The sequence below is a fragment of the Dipodomys merriami genome, unplaced genomic scaffold (genome assembly GCF_024711535.1).
Source record: "Dipodomys merriami isolate MVZ:Mamm:240054 unplaced genomic scaffold, mDipMer1.0.p SCAF_84, whole genome shotgun sequence".
Classification (NCBI taxonomy): Eukaryota; Metazoa; Chordata; class Mammalia; order Rodentia; family Heteromyidae; genus Dipodomys; species Dipodomys merriami.
Genome location: NW_027206446.1, coordinates 3,676,940 through 3,699,027, shown reverse-complemented (window position 1 = coordinate 3,699,027; position 22,088 = coordinate 3,676,940). Strand labels below are relative to the sequence as shown.

The 22,088-nt window shown below is 48.3% G+C and overlaps 1 protein-coding gene across 1 annotated transcript in view; it reads left to right on the top strand.

Annotated features, from left to right (window-relative positions):
* Positions 1-21,883: 21,883 nt before the first annotated feature.
* Cd69 (CD69 molecule) overlaps positions 21,884-22,088 on the top strand; it is a 9,445-nt gene continuing 9,240 nt past the window's right edge. Inside the window, exon 1 of the mRNA XM_070011573.1 lies at positions 21,884-21,986. Coding sequence (XP_069867674.1) covers positions 21,920-21,986 — 67 coding nt within the window. The 5' untranslated portion in view covers positions 21,884-21,919. The remainder of the gene's footprint in view (positions 21,987-22,088) is intronic.

Here is a 22,088-nt window from a genome sequence, read left to right as displayed (position 1 = left end):
AAAGATAGACGCAAATACAATAATACTAGGAGACTTTAATACCCCACGGTCCCCAGAGCACAGTTCCACCAGCCAGATTGGCAAAGCCGGCTCTTAGCTGAGTGCTGACACATCTCAAGCAGGCTTGACTGACATCTACTGAGGTTTCCACCCAACCACCACCACCCAGTACACCTACTTCTCAGCAGCCCAGGGAACTTTCTCCAGCATAGATCGTATCTTCGTTCCTACGAGGAATTGAAGCGGATATGCAGTCTCTTCTGCATCTGCTGTATTGTCAGAGTTCCTAGAGTTCACCAACTTGAGGGGCCACGATCATGACAAGGTGCAAGTGTGACTTTAAGGATCACTATCCCATAATACTGTGAAATGGGTGGCATCACCTCGTCTCGATGACAGAAAACCTGTGTTAAAGAATAAGGCCAACTTGAAAGGTGGGATTGCCCTTTGGAAGAAAACCCCAAGCTGGGAGCAAAGGGGAGATGCAGGAGAGAAGGCGGTCTTGGCTGATGATTGACAGACAGCTCGGTCGTGGCTGATGATTGACAGCTGGGTCTTAGCTGATGATTGACAGCTGGGTCTTAGCTGATGATTGACAGCTGGGTCTTGGCTGATGATTGACAGCTGGATCTTGGCTGGTGACTGACAGCTTGGTCTTGGCTGGTGACTTGGACAGCTGGGTCTTGGCTAATGATTAACAGACAGCTCATCTTGGCTGATGACTGACAGCTGGGTCTTGGCTGATGATTGACAGCTCCAGCTTGGCTAATGATTGACAGCTCAGTCTTGGCTGATGATTGACAGACAGCACAGTCTTGGCTGACGATTGACAGCTCAGGCTTGACTAATGATTGACAGCTCGTCTTGGCTGATGAGTGACAGGTCAATCATCCCTCACTGCAGCTCTGCCTCCTCTCTGGCCGGGCCTCCTGCCAGCAGCCGCCCAGCTGGGCCTCGGCGTTCCCTGAGCCTCCTCACCTGTCAGTCCTCGGACCCCACGACAGGTGAACAGTTAATCCTATCCTCGGACCCGTGACAGAGGAACAGTTAATCCTATCCTGGGACGCATGACAGGAGAGCAGTTAACCTTATCTTCACGGAAATGGTCATTAAGGAGAGGAAGTCAGACTCAGACCAAGATGCCTGCTTTCTCCATACGTGGAACTAGATCTAAACGATGCAGACATCTGGAGATCAGTAGGGACATCACAGGCACACACACACACACAGAGTGACCAGCCTTTGGTACCCAGGCACACACATACACACACACACACACACACACACACACACACACACACACACAGTGATCAGCCTGTGGTACCCAGGCACACACACGTGCACACACACACACACATGTGCACACACACACACACGCACAGTGATCAGCCCCTGGTACCCAGGCACACACATGTGCACACACACACACATACACACACACGCATGCACAGTGATCAGCCTGTGGTACCCAGGCACACACACGTGCACACACACACACACATACACACACACACACACACACACACACGGTGACCAGCCTGTGGCTCAGGCAGGCGAGGAGTCCAGAGGTGCGCCTCTTACCAACAACCAACCACAGCTTCACAACATGAACACCAGGAAGCGGAAAGATGGTCTGTGCCCGGGGCCTGGGCTCCTGGAGGGGGAGGCCAGTGAAGAGGGAGGCTGGGTGAGTGCACTCAGGATACTCAATGCCCAAGCATGAGAATGGCACCCGGTGACCGAGGGGCGGGGTGGGGTTGGGAGGGACGGGGAGAAAGACGGAAGGGTGGCGTTGATCAAGATGCATCAGACCACACTCACAAGCTGACATGCCGGATGGAAACGCCTTAGTACAGCGACTGCAAGAAAGAAGCCTAGAGATGAATTGAGTTGTCCCCCTGGTATGACTAGAGCACCAGGGTTGGTGCTTCCAAGGCTATGTGCATTATGGCAGTTTGGGTCAGAATCGATTCATTCGCACCAATGGACTAGACTGGAAGGAAAAGGAAAGGGGATGAAAATCCCTTCATTTGTCTAAAACTCAATAAAATCTTCTCAGAGGGATAACAGATCTGCTGTGGTTTTGGTGAGGACAAATGGTGTGTTGCACTCAGCCTCAAGTAGGGTGTAACTCTTTAAACTTGAAGAAGAAGAGGGACAAATATTCAGAGATCAATTAGTCAGTTAAGGGTCACTCATCATCAGCAGAGGTTCATTTCCCTGGGAATAAAGTTAATACCGAGCCCCAGACAACTCAGCCTGATTCTGTCTACCTCAGCCAAGTTACTAAACTGAATGACTAACAAGAGGCTGGTGGTTTGCACCTGTTATCCTAGCCTTTCAGAAGGCTGAGGTCTGGGGATTGTGGTTCAAAGCCAGCATGGGCAGGTAAGTCCATGAGATTCTTATCTTCTACTAACTATCAAAAAACTAGGAATGGCAGTATGGCTTAACTGGTAGAGAACTAGCCTTAAGCAAAAAAAAAATGCTAAGGAACACCACTAAGTCTCTGAGTTCAAGCCGTAGTACCAGCACACATGAAATATAATAATACTCACTGCTTGTGGCTTATGCCTGTAATCCTAGCATTTAGGAGGCTGAGCTCTAAGGATTGTTGTTCAAAGCCAGCCCAGTCAAGAAAGGTCATGAGACTCTTATCTCCAATGAAGTATCAGAGAACTGGAAGTACATCTGTAGCTCAAAATGATCAAGCATGAATCTTGGACATAAGTGCTCAAGGACAGTTACCCAGGCCCTGAGTTCAAGACCCAGGACTGATAAAAAATAAAAAAGTAAGATAAAAAATAAAGATAATATTAACCACATAACCAGATCTATAACAAGTAATGTACAGTAATAGAAGAGGTCAAGAGATCTCCCAAAAAGGAAAGCCCAGGACTAGATGAGATCACTGCTGACTTCTACCTGAACTTGAAAAAAGATCTAAAATCAATGTACTTCAAACTGTTCCAAAACAGATAGGAAGGGAAGGCTATACCATGCATTCTACAAAGCCAGTTTTACGTTGGTATCAAATCCACGACACCCCCATACACACAAAATATATCATGTGCTGGTGCTCATAGCAGTAATTCCAGCTACTCGAGGTGAGATCTGAAGATTACTGTTTGAAGCCATCCTGGTCAGCAAAGTCTGTGGATCATGGGGCTTGAACTCTGGGCTTGGGCATTGTCCCTGTGCTCTTCAGCTCAAAGAGAGCACTCTACCGCTTGAGCCACAGTGCCACTTCTGGTTTTGTGTAGTGGTTTATTGGAGAGAAGAGTCTCACGGACTTTCCTGCCTGGGCTAGCTTTGAACTGTGATCCTCAGATCTCAGCCTCCTGAGTAGCTAGGACTACAGGTGTGAGCCACCAGCACTCAGCTTGAGATTCTTAAATTCAGTTAACTACCAAAAAGCTAGAAATGGAGCTGTGGCTCAAGTGGCAGAATGTGAGCCTTGTGCGAAAGAAACTCAGGGACAGCATCCAGGCACTGAGTTCAAGCCCCAGGAGCAGCACAAAACAAAAACCCAAGGTATCATAAACAAACTATATAGACTAATTTCATAAATGAACACAGATGCAAACATTTTCAATAAAAATACAAGCAGAATTCAGCAAGACATTAAAAAGATCATATACCTCAACCAAGTTGGTTTCATCTCAGGAATGCATGGATGGTTCAACATACACAACTCAATATCATAAAGCACATAAACAGAATCAAGGAACAAAAATAAAAAATCTCATGGTTATATCAATTGACACAGAACAAAATTCAACATGTTTTCATGATAAAATCTCTGAAGAAACTAGAGATAGGAGTGTACATCAATATAATAAAGGCTGTGTATGATAAACCCATAAACAACATTACAGTAAAGTCAGCATCTTTGCGAAGCTGTCCACTCTTCTTACTCTTACTCAAGATAGAATTCCTAGTGGTGCTGAGGCTCAAGTGGTAGAGCGCTCGCCTTGAGCTGAAGAACTGAGGGACAGCACCCAGGCCCAGAGTTCAAGTCCCACGACCGACAAAAAAAAAAAAAAGAGTTCCTAGCCAAAGCAATAAGCCAAGAGAAAGAAATTAGAAGGGAGTCAAATAAAGAAATCAGACTTTCTCTACTTTCAAATAATAAGATCCTTTAAAAGAAATCCCAAATCGTCAAAAAATAAAATAAAATAAAAACCTCTTAAATCTGATTAACCAATATGTTGCCAGTTTATAAGTGACAGAATCTTCCAGACTTTCCTCCCTAGGCTGCCTTTGATCCATGATCTTCCAGGTCTTAGCCACCAGAGACTTGGAATTGTTTTGTATTTTCAACATCCAGCAGATTCCAGCCATTCTTTGTCCACTAATGATTGGATGAAAAGAAGGAATTTGGTGAATGTATCCAAATGGAGAAAGAAAAGGGCTTTCAGGGTGAGCCGGAGAGCCTGAATTTAGTTCCTCCTCCCCCTCTCCCTCCTCCCCTTCCCCCTCTACTATCTCCCTCTCCCCCTTCTCCTTCTTCTCTTCTTCTTCCTCCTCTTCCTCTTCCCCTTCTTCCTCCTCTTCTTTCTTTTTCTTCCCCCTCCGTCTCCTCCTCCTCCCTTCTTCCCCTTCCTCCTCTCCTCCTTTTCCTCTTCCTCTTCCCCCTCCTCCTCCTCCCCCTCCTCCTCCTCCTTCTTCTTCCTCCTCCTCCTCCTCCTCCTCCTCTTTTTCCTGCTTCTATGCCAATACCAGGGCTTAAACTCAGGAATTGGACACTGTCCCTTAGGTTTTTCCACTCAAAGGTGGCCCTCTAACCCCTGAACTATTCTAATTCTGGATTGGTGGTTAACTGTAGATAACAGTCTCAGAGTTTCTATCAAGGCTGGAATTGAACTGCTATCTTTAGATCTCAGTATCTAGGATTATAGGCATGAGCCACCAGCACCCAACTTCAGTCTTTTCTTCAAACCCTCACACAACCACTAGGTAGCGCCAGTTCCCAAGCAGAACTGAGATTCTGGGAGTGAAAGTCCTTGCTGCTAAAGGAAAACTGAAAGTCAGCATGGTGTCAGAGACCAGCCCGGAAATTTCTATCTGACCTACAAATGTGCTATCACTAGGAGGTATGGGGGTAATTCACTGACTTGGAGCTTGGGTTATTTCACCTAGTTCTTTACGTTAAGTCAGTGTTGAACCTGAAAACTGCAGCATAATCCTAAATTCCTTCTTATCTCCAACCCCCTTCTTTAAATTAAGGAACAGAAGTAGAGTGAGGGAATGTTTCTGTTAGGTAGCGTCCCAAATAAATCACAAGTGTAAACATTCATGGTGTACTCCCTCTATGCCTGTGTCTTTGTCCAGATTTCTTGTTTGCAGTCAGGATATCAGTCCTATTGGAGTCAGATTCCACTCCATGCCCAAAATTCCGGGGGTTAAGTCTTAAACATATATCTATATCTTTATAGATACATAGAAGTAGATAGATCTATATCTAAATAGATATGTCTATATAGACGTGTCTATAGATCTATAGATAGATATACATGTGATATAGATATATGACATGATCTATATAGATAGAATAGATATATTAGAATACAATTCAACCTATATGGCATACAACAGATATTGTGTGTACAGCCTCACTATTTTAGTTGGGTAAACTTCATGTTCTTTGAGTATTTTGGTACTGATATTCTCATTTGTTGAACTACTTTGGTTTGGTGACATGTATGCTTCTTCTTGCCTAAAAGGCTTTTTTTGAATGATGATATGATTAAGAGAAACAGAAACAAAAATTATCTGTGCAAACCTTTTTTTTTAATCAGTAGTAGGACTTGAACTCAGGGCCTGGGTGCTGTCTGTCAGGTCTTCAGCTCAAGGCTAGTGCCTACCACTTAAGCCACAGTGCCACTTTTCGGGTGGTTCATTGGAGATAAGAGTCTCACAGATTTTTCTGTCTGGGCTGGCTTTGAACCACTATCCTCAGATCTTCGCCTCCGGAGTAGATAGGATTATAGGCATGAGCCACTGGATCCCCGCTCTGTGTAAACCTTCAATGTGATATTAGCTTACCCCCTAAGAATCCAGTGCAATGAATAGTGCACCCTTCCAACTTGATGTTCTTCTTGAGAAGTTTAATATTGCATAGAGAGAGGAAAAACTGGAGTGTGTCCTTTAGCTCAGTTTAAACCATGGAGTATAACTGCCTGGTTTGCTTTGATATTACATGGCTAAAAATACCTATCATCTTCCCCTGTCATTTGAAACAGTTGCTCAACTGTTGATCAGATGGTGCAAGTTACCTTCCCAGAAATGTGGCTGGCACATGGGTGGACAGAAAGAGAAAGAGTAATTCTAGAGAAATCAGAAACAACCCCAGATCATAGCTGAATGGTTAATGTCTTGAATGATGCAAAAGGAACAAGAAAAACTGGGAGAGGGGACATCCATCAAGACACATATAAAATAGAAACACCGTAGGGGACAGGAGCAGAAGGATGCTGGAAAAAAGGGAGGGAAGCGAAGATCCCGCCGAAGTTGTTTTTACACATATATCTATTAAACTTATACCATAGATTTCAATAATACACTTTATATAATTTTTAGATCTTTAAGTAGCTGCATAAAGGGATTTCAGTTCATTGTGTCCGTTTATGGTATATTAAAATACATCTCGAAGTATCTGAGTATTAGAAATGCAGAATCACAGTCACATGTCGCTTTGTGATATTTTCATAGATAATAAACCACTTTAGGATCCCATAAAATTATAAGGGTGTAGAAAATTTCCAGTCACTTAGTGGATCAAGATGTATTGTACTCACAAACTGACATGGTGAATTGAGACCCCTTTCTATTCCTGTGGAAAGAAAATGTTAAAAACAATGTGGGATGGACGAAGACCCAGCATCTGGTGCCCAACATGGGGCACAAAAGGAAAAGATACCGGCCGAGGCTAAGCAGTCTCTCGGGGTAAGTGAAACCCTTAGTATGGGTAATGCTATATTACAGAAGAAGGAGGAGGAGGCAACATTAGGCCTAGAAGGAGTACAGGAGGAATTGGGAAGTGAGAAGGAAAAGGAAAGGGTCAAATTTGACTGGGAACGCACTGAAACGTGCACAGTGGAAGCCAAAACAAGGGTGAAGGTTACCCCCTCTGACCCAGCTGATCCTGACGGTCCTAGGCCCCCTCCCTATTCCCCCGACTGGAGGGGAGGTATGGCACCCTATGAGACCTGCGAGAGGGACTTTCAAGACCCAGACCCCTACTCCATGGAGGGGCCGAGGGCCTGGGAAGTAACCTACTCAGAGACCTCCTCTGGAAAGGAAGGGCCACTCGAGAGCCCAGACTCTAGGCCACAGGATTCGCTTCCCCAAGCGTATCCGGTCAATCTGGCACCAGGAGCTAACAGGCCCTTGGAATGGTATCCATGGGAAGCTCAGGATCTTAAAGAGCTCCGCAAGGCGGTGGCGGATGATGGCCCAAACTCTCCCTGGGCCCAGACCCTAGGACAGGACATTGCCTATCACCCGTGTGTCCCTAAGGATTGGATGGATGTGGCCAAAGCTGTTTTTACTAGTTCTCAGTTTATTAAATGGTGTGCTTTCTTTAAGGAGGAATGCAGAGTGCGAGCGGAGAGTAACCGGCAGGCTCAACCCGCGATACCTATTGCTTATGCCATGCTAGCAGGGACAGGGGAAGGGTACTCCACCAGCATCCAATAGGCCGCAATACCTGGCCCGTACCGTGACCAGGTGAGGCAGGCAGGACTTGCCGCATGGTACGAACTGGATGATGGGCCTACTGAGTCCCCCATGGCAGGAGTGAGACAAAAACCGGGTGAATCTCTACCTGATTTCATAGACAGAGTCCAACAGAGTGTTCACAGCAAGCTGCCAGCAGGGGTCCTCCAAGATCAGTTTGTAAAGCTGCTGGTCTGGGAAGGGATGAATGCAGACCACCGCATGGCCTGTGCGGGATTGAGAGAGAGTTCCCTGAGCAGATGGGCGGTGGCCTCACAGGATGTGGGAACGCAACAGCACCAGCCCCAATCACTAGCTTTAGCTTTACAGGCTCAGACGTCTGCAATGACTGAGGCTATTACTCAGGCATTGGCAGCCCAGGGCCAAGGAACCCCAAGACCATTAGGGAGAGGGACTTGTTTCAAATGCGGGCAGGAGGGGCGCTTTAAGAGGGACTGTTTACAACAATCCCCCACCAACCAGCCAGGGGGGCCACACTGCCCCCTATACCCTGCCCCAGGTGCAGGAAGGGATACCATTGGAAAAAGGATTGTTGATCCAAGTTTGATTTAGATGGGAAGCCTTTAAACTAGGGGAGGGGCATCCTCCAGCCCCATTAACTCAAGGAGGAACCCCCTCTGCTGTGAGGCCCAGGCAGCCTCGTGGCAGGGCGACCCAGGCCCGTTGGACCGTCCCCCTGGTGGACGGACTCCCCCCTAAAATGAGTATTCTCATAGGCAGAAAGAGGTTTCACTGCTGAATTGACACAGGGGTAGACCGAACCATACTCAGGGAGGAGGAAGTGCCCTTGGACTGGAAGCTTGCACCTGGGCCCCCGATATTGGGGGTAGGGGGCAACTCCCAGTCCAAAGAGATGGCTGCCCTTATGACATGGACTAACCCAGATGGAGAACAGGGAAAGATACGCCCTTTAGTGGCAAAGAACCTCACTGCCAATTTACTAGGGCAAGATATGCTAAGACAAATGGATGCCGTGGTCACTACAGACCATGGAGCATCCTATGATGATATCCTGGATGGGGAAGAAGCACAAAGGCTTAAACAGGATCTAGAGGGAGTTAAGGAAAGGGATTTTTTTAACTTTCATAATTACAGAGAAGAACATAGGGGACCCGCTCGGGTGCACCCCCAATCCTAAAGGCCACTGCCCCCCGGGTACCTCCCATTAGGTGGAAGCCGGGAAGCCCAATCTGGGTGGAGCAGTGGCCATTGACCAAACCTAAACTTGAAGCCCTCTACCTTCTGGTGGAGGAACAGATAAGCCTCGGGCATATCCGCCCTTCTAGGAGTCCTTGGAACACACCCTTATTTGTTATTCAAAAAGCCTCTGGCGCTTGGCGCATGCTCCAAGACCTACAGAAGGTAAATGAAAGGATGGAGCTAGTAGGAATGCCCCTAAGAGGCATGCCCTGGACTCCCGCCATACCTTCAGAATATACCTTGGTTGTGATTGATATTAAAGATTGTTTTTTTTCTATCCCCCTGCATCCAGATGACTGGAAGAAGTTTGCTCTCTCCATCCCTTCTCTTATTTTTCCCAGCCTGATCAGAGTTGTGAATGGACGGTGCTGCCACAGGGTATGGCCAATAGCCCGGCCTTTTGCCAACAATACTTGACCACACTTTTAGGGCCTGTGCTGGGTTCAGATATCTCTGTTGCCTGTAAGGTCCGCTCCTGGATGGCGAGCAGACTCCACCCTCCTCGCAGCAGTCTCCACCCAGTACCTGCGTTACCTAGGCAACTGGGACACCTGGAAGAGGTCACATCTGCATCCGCTGCTCTGCAAGTGGTACTATAACTCAAAGTGGTTCAGTGCTAACCTTGAGCAGAAGTGCTCAGGGACAGTGCCCAAGCCTTGAGTTCAAACCTCCTTGAACACTGGAAGTGCTATTGTAACTCAACGTGGTAGAGTGCTAGCCTTGAGCAGAAGTGCTCATGGACAGTGCCCAGGCCTTGAGTTCAAACCTCCTTGAATACTAGTGGTACTATAACTCAAAGTGGTTCAGTGCTAGCCTTGAGCAGAAGTGCTCAGGGACAGTGCCCAGGCCTTGAGTTCAAATCTTGAATACCAACTGGGACAAGCCATCCCAGCAACGAGCACCTAGACTCAGCCAGTCTGGGGAACAAGGGAATGTAGAAAGGAGTAAGAGGAGATGATGTCACATCAGCTACTTTGTGCCTGCCCTTTCAAAATTAACCTGAGCCGGGAGGTCAGTAGAAGTAAGAAGCCTGCCCATCCAATGTCTATACCTGTCTACCTATTAACTGAACAGGGATTTATATTCTTGCCTTTGTCACCTGAAAATTCTCTACCTAGTCGCCAGATGTCAGAAGTAACTAGGGACATTTCTACCAACATTTTCAGCCCCAAGTCCTTCCTCTTGCCATTTATTTGCTCTCTAGTATTTTTTTTCTAGCCCCTCAATGCTCATGAGACTTCTCCAGATTTCATCTAAGGACTCACGCCACCAAGGGACAGCTGCTGCTCATTGCCTTCTCTGGGAGGAGACCAAATTCCAGCATTTTACCCCTATTGTCGATGCCCCTTGTCAGCAGGAAGTAGCCAGAGAGAATCCTTGCCCTATTTCATGATTATTAAAAGGCTGGAATGTAAGGTCCGCTCCTGGATGGCGAGCAGACTCCACCCTCCTCGCAGCAAAGTCTCCACCCAGTACCTGCATTACGTAGGCAACTGGGACACCTGGAAGAGGTCACATCTGCATCCGCTGAGGTCACATCTGAATTTGATGTGGCACACCTTTCCCCACCCATACCCTACATAAGGGCTAGCCCAGGCCCAGACTCTCCCTCTTTTTTCTCTCTCTGTTCGTTTCTAGCTCTTGCTGCTCTTTTCTTGCTCTCTTGCTCTCTCTCTTTCCCAGCCACGTGGAGTGCCAACCTTGCCTGGTCCCAGCATGTCTACCCCTTACCTGAATACCACGTGAGTGCTACTGTTCTTACCCCTCTCTCTGCTCTTTTCTCTCTCTTTCCTCTCTTCCCAGCTCTCTCTCATTCCCAGGCCTTTCCCAGCCACGTGGAGTGCCACCCTTGCCTGGTCCAAGCAGGTCTACTGAATCAACCTACCCCTTATCTGAATACCACGTGCGTGCTGGTGCGGTTCTTACTCTCCTACCTCTTTTTAAAAACCTAACATTGCCTATGCCTACATGGATGATATAATTCTGGGGCACCGAGACCCAAGCTGCCTGGAGGGCCTTCTGGCCCAGGTTCTCACCATATTAAAAAGGGGGGGTACTATACCCCTGAATAAAATTTAAAAGGTACCTCCTTTTAAGGTGCTCAGGACCCACCTTACTTTGACTCAGGCCAGCCCCCTTAAGCCTTTGCTGGATATTCCAGCCTCTCTGACCTTAACCCAACTTCAGAGTCTTTTAGGGGAAATCAATTGGCTGTTGCCATGGGTTCCTGTCCCTAAAGATAGTCTTGTGCCCTTATTTGCCCTGCTAAAAGACAGGATGCCACAAGAAGTTATTACAATTAGAGACAGCCCTTGGGCAATATTTTTGCAGTTCCAAAAAGCCCTGGATGAAGTTTCCCTGAAGAGGTATTCTATTAGTGAGCCCATTTCCCTTTGGTTGTTTGCAGGGGTCACATTAATATCTGCAGTTTTAACTCAAAGTGGGGAGCCATTAGAGTGTGTTCACACTCCCCTGGGGGGCACACCTCGGGTGTACTCTCAAGCAGACCAACTTGCAGATGCTATTGTAAAGGGAAGGACGCAAGCCCAAAGGCATTATGGCCTCGACCCTCACTCCATTGTTTTTCCTTTTCGGATGGCAGTTGTTGAGTGGCTCACTCGAGCCAATGCTCGTCTTGCTCTCTCCTTGGAGGGGTTTCTAGGTTAAATTGACTGCCATTATGGGTCATCTAAATGGACAGTCATGTTATGGCGACTTCCCCTCAAAATGCCTTCTCTATTTTCTCCTACGCCTATTCCTGGCACCCTCCATGTTTTTACTGATGGAGGTAAAGCGGGCTCTGCATATGCAGCCTTTGAGGAGCAACAAAAGACCCCGAGCCAGCAAAGATTTCAACCTTGTCAAGGGTCAGCACAAAATAGAAATGCTGGCCGTCATTATGGCCCTTCAGGACATTCAAAAACCCTTTAATTTGTATTCTGATAGCTTATAAAACAAAAAAGGGGAGTGAGCCCCCATATACAGTTACAGATAGCTTTGCTTACCATTCACATTTTAAATTTTTCAAAAGGGGCAACTGAATCCAGCTTTCAGAAGCACTGGGGACAACTAAACCCTAAGCCCCAAGTGAAAGTCAGGTGGAAGGACCCCCTGACACAACAATGGAGAGGACCTGACCCCCTAGTTACTATGGGCAGGGGATTTGGATACGTTTTCCCCATGGGGGAGACAACCCCCATTTGGATCCCTGCCAGGAACATTAAGTTTTTACCCATCTCCTCTATATAAGAGGATGCCCAAGAATAAGCTAACCAACAAGGAAAGAAAAACGGCCATGGCCGAGGTTTGTGTTTTAAAGAGAAAAGCCAGAAAGATAACCATTAACTATCCCCAAGGACAACCAGCCCTTGAGAAGCTCTTGTGTTCTCTAACAATTGCAGATGGTGATACTCCAGCTGTTAGCTGTCCTGACTCTCCCAGTCCTGGGAACGGCCCTATGGAATCTGCATCAACCTCAACGGGTGACCTGGGCAGTGATCAGCACTGGCAATGCAGAAATCATCAATAGCACCACAAGAGAAGCTGTCCCTTTGACCTGGTAGCCTGACTTTCATTTTGATCACCACTCTATGTCATTATTATTATTTTTTTTTGGGTCCAGTCGTGGGGCCTGCACTCTGGGCCTGGGCGCTGTCCCTCAGCTCTTCAGCTCAAGGCTAGCGCTCTACCACTTGAGCCACAGCTTCACTTCCGACTTTTTCTGCTTTTGTGGTTCTGAGGAATCGAACCCAGGGCCTCCTGCATGCAAGGTGAGCGCTCTACCACTGAACCACCTTCCCAGCCCCTCATCCAATCTAATTTACAGTTCTTGTTGCTGTTTTCATATGATCTTTTAAATTACTTCATTTATTTCCCTGTTTGATATATATTTTGTATTTGGTGTTTCCTCTTGACTTTAGGACTTGATTTTAGACAAGTCCTTCATTTAACTTTGAATGACGCTGTTGAAAGATTAAAAATTAAAATTACATTTTACAATGGCTAACTGCTGATTTTGCTTTTGTAAACTTGCTTGCGCTAGCACCAACCCCCTCCCTGGAAATAAGAAATTGGGCAAAAATCTCAGAGTCCAGATATTGGCCCCAGGACAAGGTCTGTGGTCATAAATAAAGAACAAACCAGTACATTTTCTTTCTAGTCCCTGTTCAGGAATTCCCCAAATGAGACCCCGAGATAACGACCATCTGGCAGGACTAGTGGATGTGAACTCCCCTAACGGTGGGACCCTGAAATTAATGACCTTCTGGCAGGGAGTTCCTGACAAAGAACCTGACACATTCCAGACCACTTTCCCGGGCCTAGGATCAGAGATAGTGGCTGTCTGGCAACCACTTCCCCCGGGTCAGGGTCAGAGATAGTGGTTATCTGGCAACCACTTCTCCTAAATTACCCTAGAAGTACTGTCTAATTAGTTAAAAACAATAACTCGTTAGCCTGACCAATTATCAGCCCCAGCCTTCCCCCCTCCCCCCCCCCCCCCACTTTGTACTGCGTCAATTATTTTATGAAGAGTGTTACTAAATTCTTGCATGGCAAAGTGATTGTTGGTGTATATGGTGACCTTTAAACGGACCAATCATGGGACGCTTTGTGTTATGCGTTAATCTTGTGGTTTTTGCCTTTAAAAATGCCTGTAACCGCTGCTCGGGACTCTCTCCCTTCCCGAGGCAGAGAGTCCGTTTGCGCAAACGTCAAATAAACTCCTCTTGCTTATTGCATCTCCCGGCCTGGAGTCTGAGTTTCTGGGGCGCCCTCCCGTTGACGAAAGTATCCTAGGGGACTAGGGTCTTTCAGCTGTGACTCCCTTTCTCCTCCAAAATACCCTTGAAATTTGTCACTTCTGGTATATATATATAACATATATATATATTATATATATATGTTATATATATATGTTATATATATATGTTATATATATATATATATATGTTAAATTGACTTCCTATAAACTATGTAGGTTTTGTGGTAAAGAAATCTGGAAAGGAAATTAAAGTGGAAGAGTAAGGTCCTCATTTAGTTATAAATTAATTCAATGACCAGGGTGGGTGCAAACAGCTCAGGCCTGTAATCATTGATACTTAGTAGGCTAAGGTCTGAGGATCCAGGTTCAAAACCAGCCCAGGCAGACAAATCTGAGACTCTGATCTCCAATTAACCAACAAAAAGCTAGAAGTGGAAATGCGTTTCAGATGGCAGACTGCTACTTGTAAGAAGAAAATGCTAAGCAAGCTGGGGTCTGGGGGCGCAGACCTGTAATACCAGCTCCTCTGGAGGCTGACATCTGAGGATTGAGGTTCAAAGCCAGCCTGGACAGGGAAGGATGTAAGTTTCTAATCTCCAATTCACTATCCTCAAAAAGCCTGAAGAGGCGCTGTGGCTCAAAGTGGTACAGCACTAGCCTTGAGTAAAAAGAGCTCAGAGACAGTGCCCTGGCCCTGAGTTCAAGCCCCACCACCCACAAAATAAAAAGGAAAAAGCTAAGCAAGCACACACACACACACACACACACACCAATGAAAAGTAAAAGTTCAGTTTTCCTAAAGTGTTCAGGATACTTGAAACATTAGTTCCATATTCAAACCAAGACTAAGCAGTGCATCACAGAATATCTTAGAAAATCTTACTATTAATTAAATTCTCACTGCCCCTTGCTATAATTATAGCACTTTACAATGACTTTTTGCAAGGGAGATGATTTATTTATGAGGTTTATATCTTTTTTGGGGGGGTGTCTGGTTGTGGGGCCTGAACTCTGGGTCTGGGCACTGTCCCTCAGCTCTTCAGCTCAAGGCTAGTGCTCTACCACTTGAGCCACAGCGCCACTTCGGGCTTTCTTCTTTTTGCGTATGTGGTGCTGAGGAATCGAACCCAGGACCTCACACATGCAAGGCAAGCGCTCTACCACTGAGCCACCTGCCCAGCCCCTATGAGGTTTATATCTAAAACCAGGCTGTCCACCCGTCAAGCAGGCCTGCAGTATATACAGCTGGCCCTGAGCGCGAGGGAGAGCCAAGTCCCAGCTCTGGGGACCAGAGTTCATTTCACTGCTTGTTTCATTTAGGAATAGACCAGCTCTGGCCATTTGAACCTCTCATTCTTTACTCAGCAGAGAAAAAGCACCTGAGCCCAGACAGACTGGATCACAGGCTGAATTCTTGTCCTGTGTCTCCCGTGTCTCTCCAGTGAGTGGCATGATGTAAGCAATGATTAAATACCAGCTGAAGCGTGTGAATAAGAATGAGTCGCTCCTGGCTGACTGCGGTGGACAGACGACCTCACATTCAGGTTTGAAATCCCATCAGTTTCTGATTCCCCATACAAAGCTCCGTGGGTTCCATGGTTTTGCTACAGGTTCTGTTTCTTTTCTCTTTAACTCGTCTTGCCAACTCCCCCTCGCTGCATCTTAATTTAAAAAAAAATTCTCTATGGGGTTTGGATCGCAGCCGTGGGAGGGGAAACAGCACTGCTGTGACCTGCTGTGGTTTTAAAGTTTCCTGTTAGGAAGGGAAGACGGATGTAAGTCAGGAACCCGATGTTCCACCACTTGATTATGAAGGCCAGGAAGAAAGATCGCTTTAGGTCAGACACTGTTAGGTAATGGTTGTAGCCGGGCACAGTGGCTCATGCCTGTCATCCTAGCTACTCAGGAGGCTGAGATCTGAGACTCGAGGTTCAGAACCAGCCAGGGCAGCAAAGTCTGTGTGACTCTTGGGTTAAACACACACACACACACACACACACACACACACACATGCTGGAAGTGAAGCTGTGGCTCAAATGGTAGAGCTACTACCTTGAGCACATAAGTACCCAGTCCCTGAGTTCAAGTCCCAGGACCAGCATGAGGAGGAGGAGGAGGAGGAGGGGGAGAAGGGGGAGGAGGGAGAGGAGGAGGAGGAGGAGGAGGAGGAGAAGGGGGAGGAGGGGGAGGAGGAGGAAGAGGAGGAGCAGCAGCAGCAGGAGGAGGCGGAGGGGGAGGAGGAGGGGGAGGAGGAGGGGGAGAGGGAGGAGGAGGAGAGGGAGAGGGAGGAGGAGGAGGGAGAGGAGGAGGAGGGGAAAGGGAGGAGGGGGAGGAGGAGGGGGAGGAGAAGGGGAAGGAGGAGGGGGAGGGGAGAGGGAGGAGGGGGAGGAGCAGGGGGAGGAGGGGGAGGAGCAGGGGGAGGAGGAGAGGGAGGGGGAGGAGGGGGAGATGTAGGAGGAGGAGGGGGAGGAAGAGAGGGAGGGGGAGGAGGAGGAGAGGAAGGAGGAGGAGGAGGAAGAGAAGAAGAAGAAGAAGAAGAAGAAGAAGAAGAAGAAGAAGAAGAAGAAGAAGAAGAAGAAGAAGAAGAAGAAGAAGAAGAAGAAGAAGAAGAAGAAGAAGAAGAAGAAACAAGGAGGAGGAGGAGGAAGGGGAAGAAGAAGAGGAAAGAAGAGGAGGAGAAGATAAAGGAGCAGAAGGAGAAGAAGAAGAAAAGAAGAAGAGGAAGATGAGGAGGAGGAGGAAGAAGGAGGAGGAGGGGGAGGGGGAGGGGGAGGAGTAGGAGCAGCAAGCATAGGGCTTTCATGGAGTATTTACCCAGCAAATATGAGGCCTTGAGTTCAAATCCTGGGTATTCCCAACAAACGAATTCACCAGCAGAACGGAGGAAAGAGAGGATTGAGAGACAGAACAAGAAAAGAACTAACTGCACAGCAGAGAAACATCGATCAGGTGTTTTCAAAGTTATTCAGTTCTGTGAAAGGCCCCCAGCAAGTATCAAAACAAGGTAGACGTGGAGAGAAGGAGTCACCAACTTATATATTCAACAAACACTGGTATCTAGGATGTCTAAAATACTAGAACCACAAACCACTCCGCTGACGTCGATAGAAAGACACAACCACTTCACAGCCGGGAGACCCACACCGCCAGCCCCTCGGCGCCGCTCCATCAACAAACCACTCGCCATCACCAGCATGTACACACGCAGCCACAGACGCCCAGCACACCTCTGATTCCAGCTACTCCGGAGGCTGAGATCTGGAGGATCCCCGTTGGAGGCCAGCCCAGGCGGAGAAGTGCGCTAGATCTCATTTCCAAGATAGCCAGCAAAAAAGAGAGCTGGAGGCGTGGTTGGAGGGGGAGCCCACACCAGTCTCACGAGAGCACTGGGTCCTGAGTTCAGATTCCAGTGCGATTCCCTTTCCCCCTTAAAAACAATGAGTCAGACTTGGAAGTGGAGCTGGGGCTCAAGTGGTTGAGTAGGAAAGAAAAAGAATCTCACACACACACCACACACACACACACCACACACACACACACACACACACACACACACACACACACACACACGCCTGGCATTCAAAAATGAGCATTGCCAGGCTCCACCTTTGCTATTCCTGTACCGTAGTCCCACAAACAAAAGCTGTGTCTCCCCATCAGATTAAAAGCAATTCAGAAACTGAATTCTCTCGCCGAAAGAAAAGAACAGACACATGCTTTTTTTTTTTTTTTTTTTCAAATGATGAGTAGGAAACTGCGCTCGGAAGTTCTGCGGTCCCTCGGCGCCCGTCTGATCAAACCTGGACATCCTCTCAGAACATTACCTCATTTCCTTTCCAGAACCTTCCCCCGGATTCTTCGTCTAAGCCACCCCCTCCAGGGAGAGGCATGGGGGTGGGGGTGGGGGGAGAGGTTGGGGGCTGAAATGACATCTTCCAGCTTTGCCCCTGGTACGAACACCCCGAGCATCTGCGGGCTCACCTCGGACAATTCAACCATTAATCACAGTATCATCCACCATTAAGATTCCTCTATGCCTTCCCAGTCCACGTGACTCTTAGCTCCTAGAACCAGCCAGAAGCACGTGAAGACACAGCCTCAGACTTTTTCTTGGATCCTCTCAATCATATATATATTGGTGCTGGGCCCGGGACTTGAACTCAGGGCCTGGGCGCTGTCCCTCAGTTTCTTTGACTCAAGAGCTGGCACTCTACCATTTGAGCCACAGCGCCCCTTCTGGCTTTTTCTGTGTCTGTGGTGCTGAGGAATCGAACCCGGGGCCTCATGCATGCGAGGCGAGCGCTCTACCCCTGAGCCACCTGCCCAGCCCTGGTGTGGGTGGTTTTGCCTGAGGTTTTGCCCGCCAGGTGTGGCGGGACCGATGGAGCACTGGACATTCGTGTCCAGGTAGCTTGTGCCAGGACATGGAGTATGGTCAGGGTAGAGAGGGCTGCTGATTCCCCTAGGGAACTTTCTGGAAATCCCACCCCACAGTCACAGAAACAGGAACATCGTGCTCACTGCATTTCTTTGTTGTATTTGGGCCCTTCTCTCTCTTTCTGTCTCTGTCTGTGTGTGTGTCTGTCTGTCTGTCTCTCTCATTCTGCTCTTTTTTTGTCCTCCTGGTCCTGGGGTTGGAACTCAGGGCCTGGACACTGTCTCTGAGCCTTTCTGCTCAAGGTTGGTGCTCTACCATTTGAGCCATAGCCCCACGTTCAGGTTTTTGCTGATTTGTGGACGTTCCTGCCGGGCTGTCTTTGAACCGCGGTCCTCAGCGCTCAGCTGCTGAGCAGCCAGGATGCCAGGCTGAGCCACCGGCGCCCGGCTCCCCTCTCCCTTTCTGGGAGTTTCCTCCCCCTCTCTCCTCTCTTCTCTCTCACTCTCTCCTTCCCACTCCTCCCTCTCTCTGTGTCTGTGTGGCTCTCCCACTCGCTCGCTCTTCTTTCTCTCTCCTCTCTCATTCTCTTTTCTCTCTCTTCTCTCCATTTTTCTCTCTTTTTTATCTGTCTCTCCTTTCTTTGTGTCTGTCTCTCTGTCTCTGTCTTTGTTTCTTGCTGTCTTTTCTCTCTTTCTCTGTCTCTGTCTCTGTCTTTCTCTGTCTCTCTGTCTGTCTCTGTCTGTCTCTCTGTCTCTGTCTCTGTCTGTCTCTGTCTCTCTGTCTCTCTCTGTCTCTGTCTCTCTCTGTCTCTCTCTCTGTCTCTGTCTCTCTCTGTCTCTGTCTCTCTCTGTCTCTGTCTCTCTCTGTCTCTGTCTCTCTGTCTCTGTCTCTCTCTGTCTCTGTCTCTCTGTCTCTCTGTCTCTGTCTCTGTCTCTCTGTCTCTGTCTCTGTCTCTGTCTCTCTGTCTCTGTCTCTCTCTGTCTCTGTCTCTCTGTCTCTGTCTCTCTCTGTCTCTGTCTCTGTCTCTCTGTCTCTGTCTCTGTCTCTCTGTCTCTGTCTCTGTCTCTCTGTCTCTGTCTCTCTGTCTCTGTCTCTGTCTCTCTGTCTCTGTCTCTGTCTCTCTGTCTCTGTCTCTGTCTCTCTGTCTCTGTCTCTGTCTCTGTCTCTCTGTCTCTGTCTCTGTCTCTGTCTCTCTGTCTCTGTCTCTCTCTGTCTCTGTCTCTGTCTCTGTCTCTCTGTCTCTGTCTCTCTCTGTCTCTGTCTGTCTCTCTCTGTCTCTCTGTCTCTGTCTCTCTGTCTCTCTGTCTCTGTCTCTCTGTCTCTGTCTGTCTCTGTCTGTCTCTGTCTCTGTCTCTCTGTCTCTCTCTTGCCTCTCTTGGGTTGAACTCAGGGCCTTGTGCTGACTAGATCAACACTCTACCACTTGAGCCACACCCCAGCCGCTACCCCTTGTTAGTTTTTGAGTCGGGTCTTGCTCTTTGCTCTTGTCCACCTGGACCACAATCCTCCGTTCACGTCCCACACAGCGGGAGGGTAGGGGTGTGCGCCATTCTGGGCATCGTATTGACTAAGGTGGGGTTTGGAAAACGCATCCCCCAGGCTGGCCTCAGACACAGTGCCTCACCCCTGCCTCCCGGGCGGCTGGGTGCAGGCCCGAGCCACGGCATCTGACTGTGTGCGCATGCTTCATGTTAAGTTGAATACACCTGGGGCTGGGCAGGTGGCTCAGTGGTAGAGCGCTCGCCCAGCATGCACGAAGCCCTGGGTTCCATTCCTCAGCACCACAGACACAGAAAAATCCAGAAGTGGCGCTGTGGCTCAAGTGGTAGAGCGCCAGCCTTGAGCACAGAGAGGCTCAGGGACAGCAGTATCCAGGCCCTGAGCTCAAGGCCCAGGACTGGCAAAACAAAATTAAATATACCTTGAAATCATTACTTGACTAACTAGTGAATAAATTAAAAAGAAATCAAACCATGCAGGTATGAGAATGGAGAACCTTCTAGCAGATCCTGGAGTGGCAGAGTGTGATTGTGTGTGTGTGTGTGTGTGTGTGTGTGTGTGTGTGTGTGTGTGCACATGTGTGTGTGTGTGTGTGTGTGTGCGAGTCCTGAGGCTTGAACATAGGGCCTTGCACTCTTCCTTGGCCCTTGTCACCCAAGGCTGGTCCTCTAACCCTTGAATCAAACCTCTACTTCTGGCTTTTCCCTGGTTCATTGGAAATGAGTCTCATGGACTTCCCTGCCTGGGCTGGCTTTGAACCGGGATCCTCAGATCTCAGCCTCCTGAGTAGCTGGGATGCCAGGCGGGAGCCACCGGTGCCCGGCTGACACTGGGGTTGTTAGGCAGAGTCGGCAAGCATTCGTTTTGTGTTTACCTTTGCAACGTATCTGGATGTGGCCATTTCCACGGCATATAATAAATACATATATTATATACAGATACACACACATATTCATATGTATCCATCTCATTCCATAGATCGGGCTTCTTAGAGGCCTGTGCAGCCTAAGAGGAGGATCAGAAAAGAAGAAGAAATTACCGAGGTGACAGAGAGTCAGGCAGCTGGCCGTGACACATGACAAGAAACTTCAGCAGGAGATAATGAAACAGATAACCGGAGATCAACAATTTTAGATCACGGGCACGGAAGTTCCAGACCACAAGCTCGCTATTTCCGGTACTAAAGCAAGCACTCGCTAACTGGGACCTTAAAAGAAAAAGAAATTGTCTCTAGGGAAGAGGTGAACGACACACTTCTAAAATTCATAGACGCCATCTAAATAAATTTCTTTCCAAATTAGTGTTAGAGAGAAAGAGAGAGAGAGCATGTGGGGGGGGGGGTAATGGGGCGGGGTGTTCAAACTTCTTATTCAGAAAGTAGGTCCTCTGCCCCCAAGATGGTCCCTGGTATACTGTGACTATTAATAAATAGCAGTGTGTATTCGTGTATTCATCTGTGAGTAAATAGAATTCCACAGAAAATGCTAGGCTCTTCAACTTATTTCGTATCAAGTATTTTTTTTATATAGCTTTATTTCTAGCTCACTTTTTTTTTCCTTTGGTGGCAGTCCTGGGACTTGAACTCAGGACCTGGGATCTGTCTCTGAGCTTAAAAAAAAAAAGATTTGGGGGGGCATGTGGGCAGGTGGCTCAGTGGTAGAGCGCTTGCCTTGCATGCATGAGGCCCTGGGTTCGATTCCTCAGCACCACATAAGCAGAAAAAGCCAGAAGTGGTGTTGTGGCTCAAGTGGTAGAGCGCCAGCCTTGAGCTGAAGAGCTGAGGGACAGCGCCCAGGCCCAGAGTTCAAGCCCCACGACCGACAAAAAAAGAAAAAAAATCAACGCTCTACCACTTGAGCCACAGCTCCACTTCAGGCTTTTGGAAGATAGTTTTCTGGTGATGAGTCTCCCAGACTTTTCTGCCCGGGGCTGGCTTTGAACCGTGATCCTCAGCTCTCGGTCTCCTGAGCAGCTGGGATGACAGGCGTGAGCCACGGAGCCCGGCCACCTCCCACTTTTGAGTCTTTACTGAGATGCCTTGTTTGGGTTTCTAAACGAGAAGGAAGGATGTGCGTGCTTCTGGGGAAATCCGCTCACCTTTCTGTACCTGTTACCTCAGTTGGCGAGAAGTCTGCTTTCAGACAGCAGGGAAAATCCACCCGACCACAGTCTGGGGGCTGGGGCAGAAACGAAAGAGATCAAGGTCCCGGGCGAGCAAGGAGGTGTGGGAGGAAGGGGTGGAGACACCCCAAGTCAATATAAACCCCCAGAACCCCAGCTGGGGCTCAATCCCACCACACAGCGCCTTCAGATCCACCAGGAAGCCCTGGAGACCCAAGATGCACGCTGAAGATGGTTCTGGAACCGAGGATAGCTCTTCACTGCATCTGGACAGAGCGGCAGAAAGTAAGTGGCCTGGGCTTCTGCTTTGCCTCCCGGCAACATCCGCACTTGTGGGGGGAATCTTCAAGCACCAGGGGCTGGTGGCTCCCGCCTGGCATCCCAGCT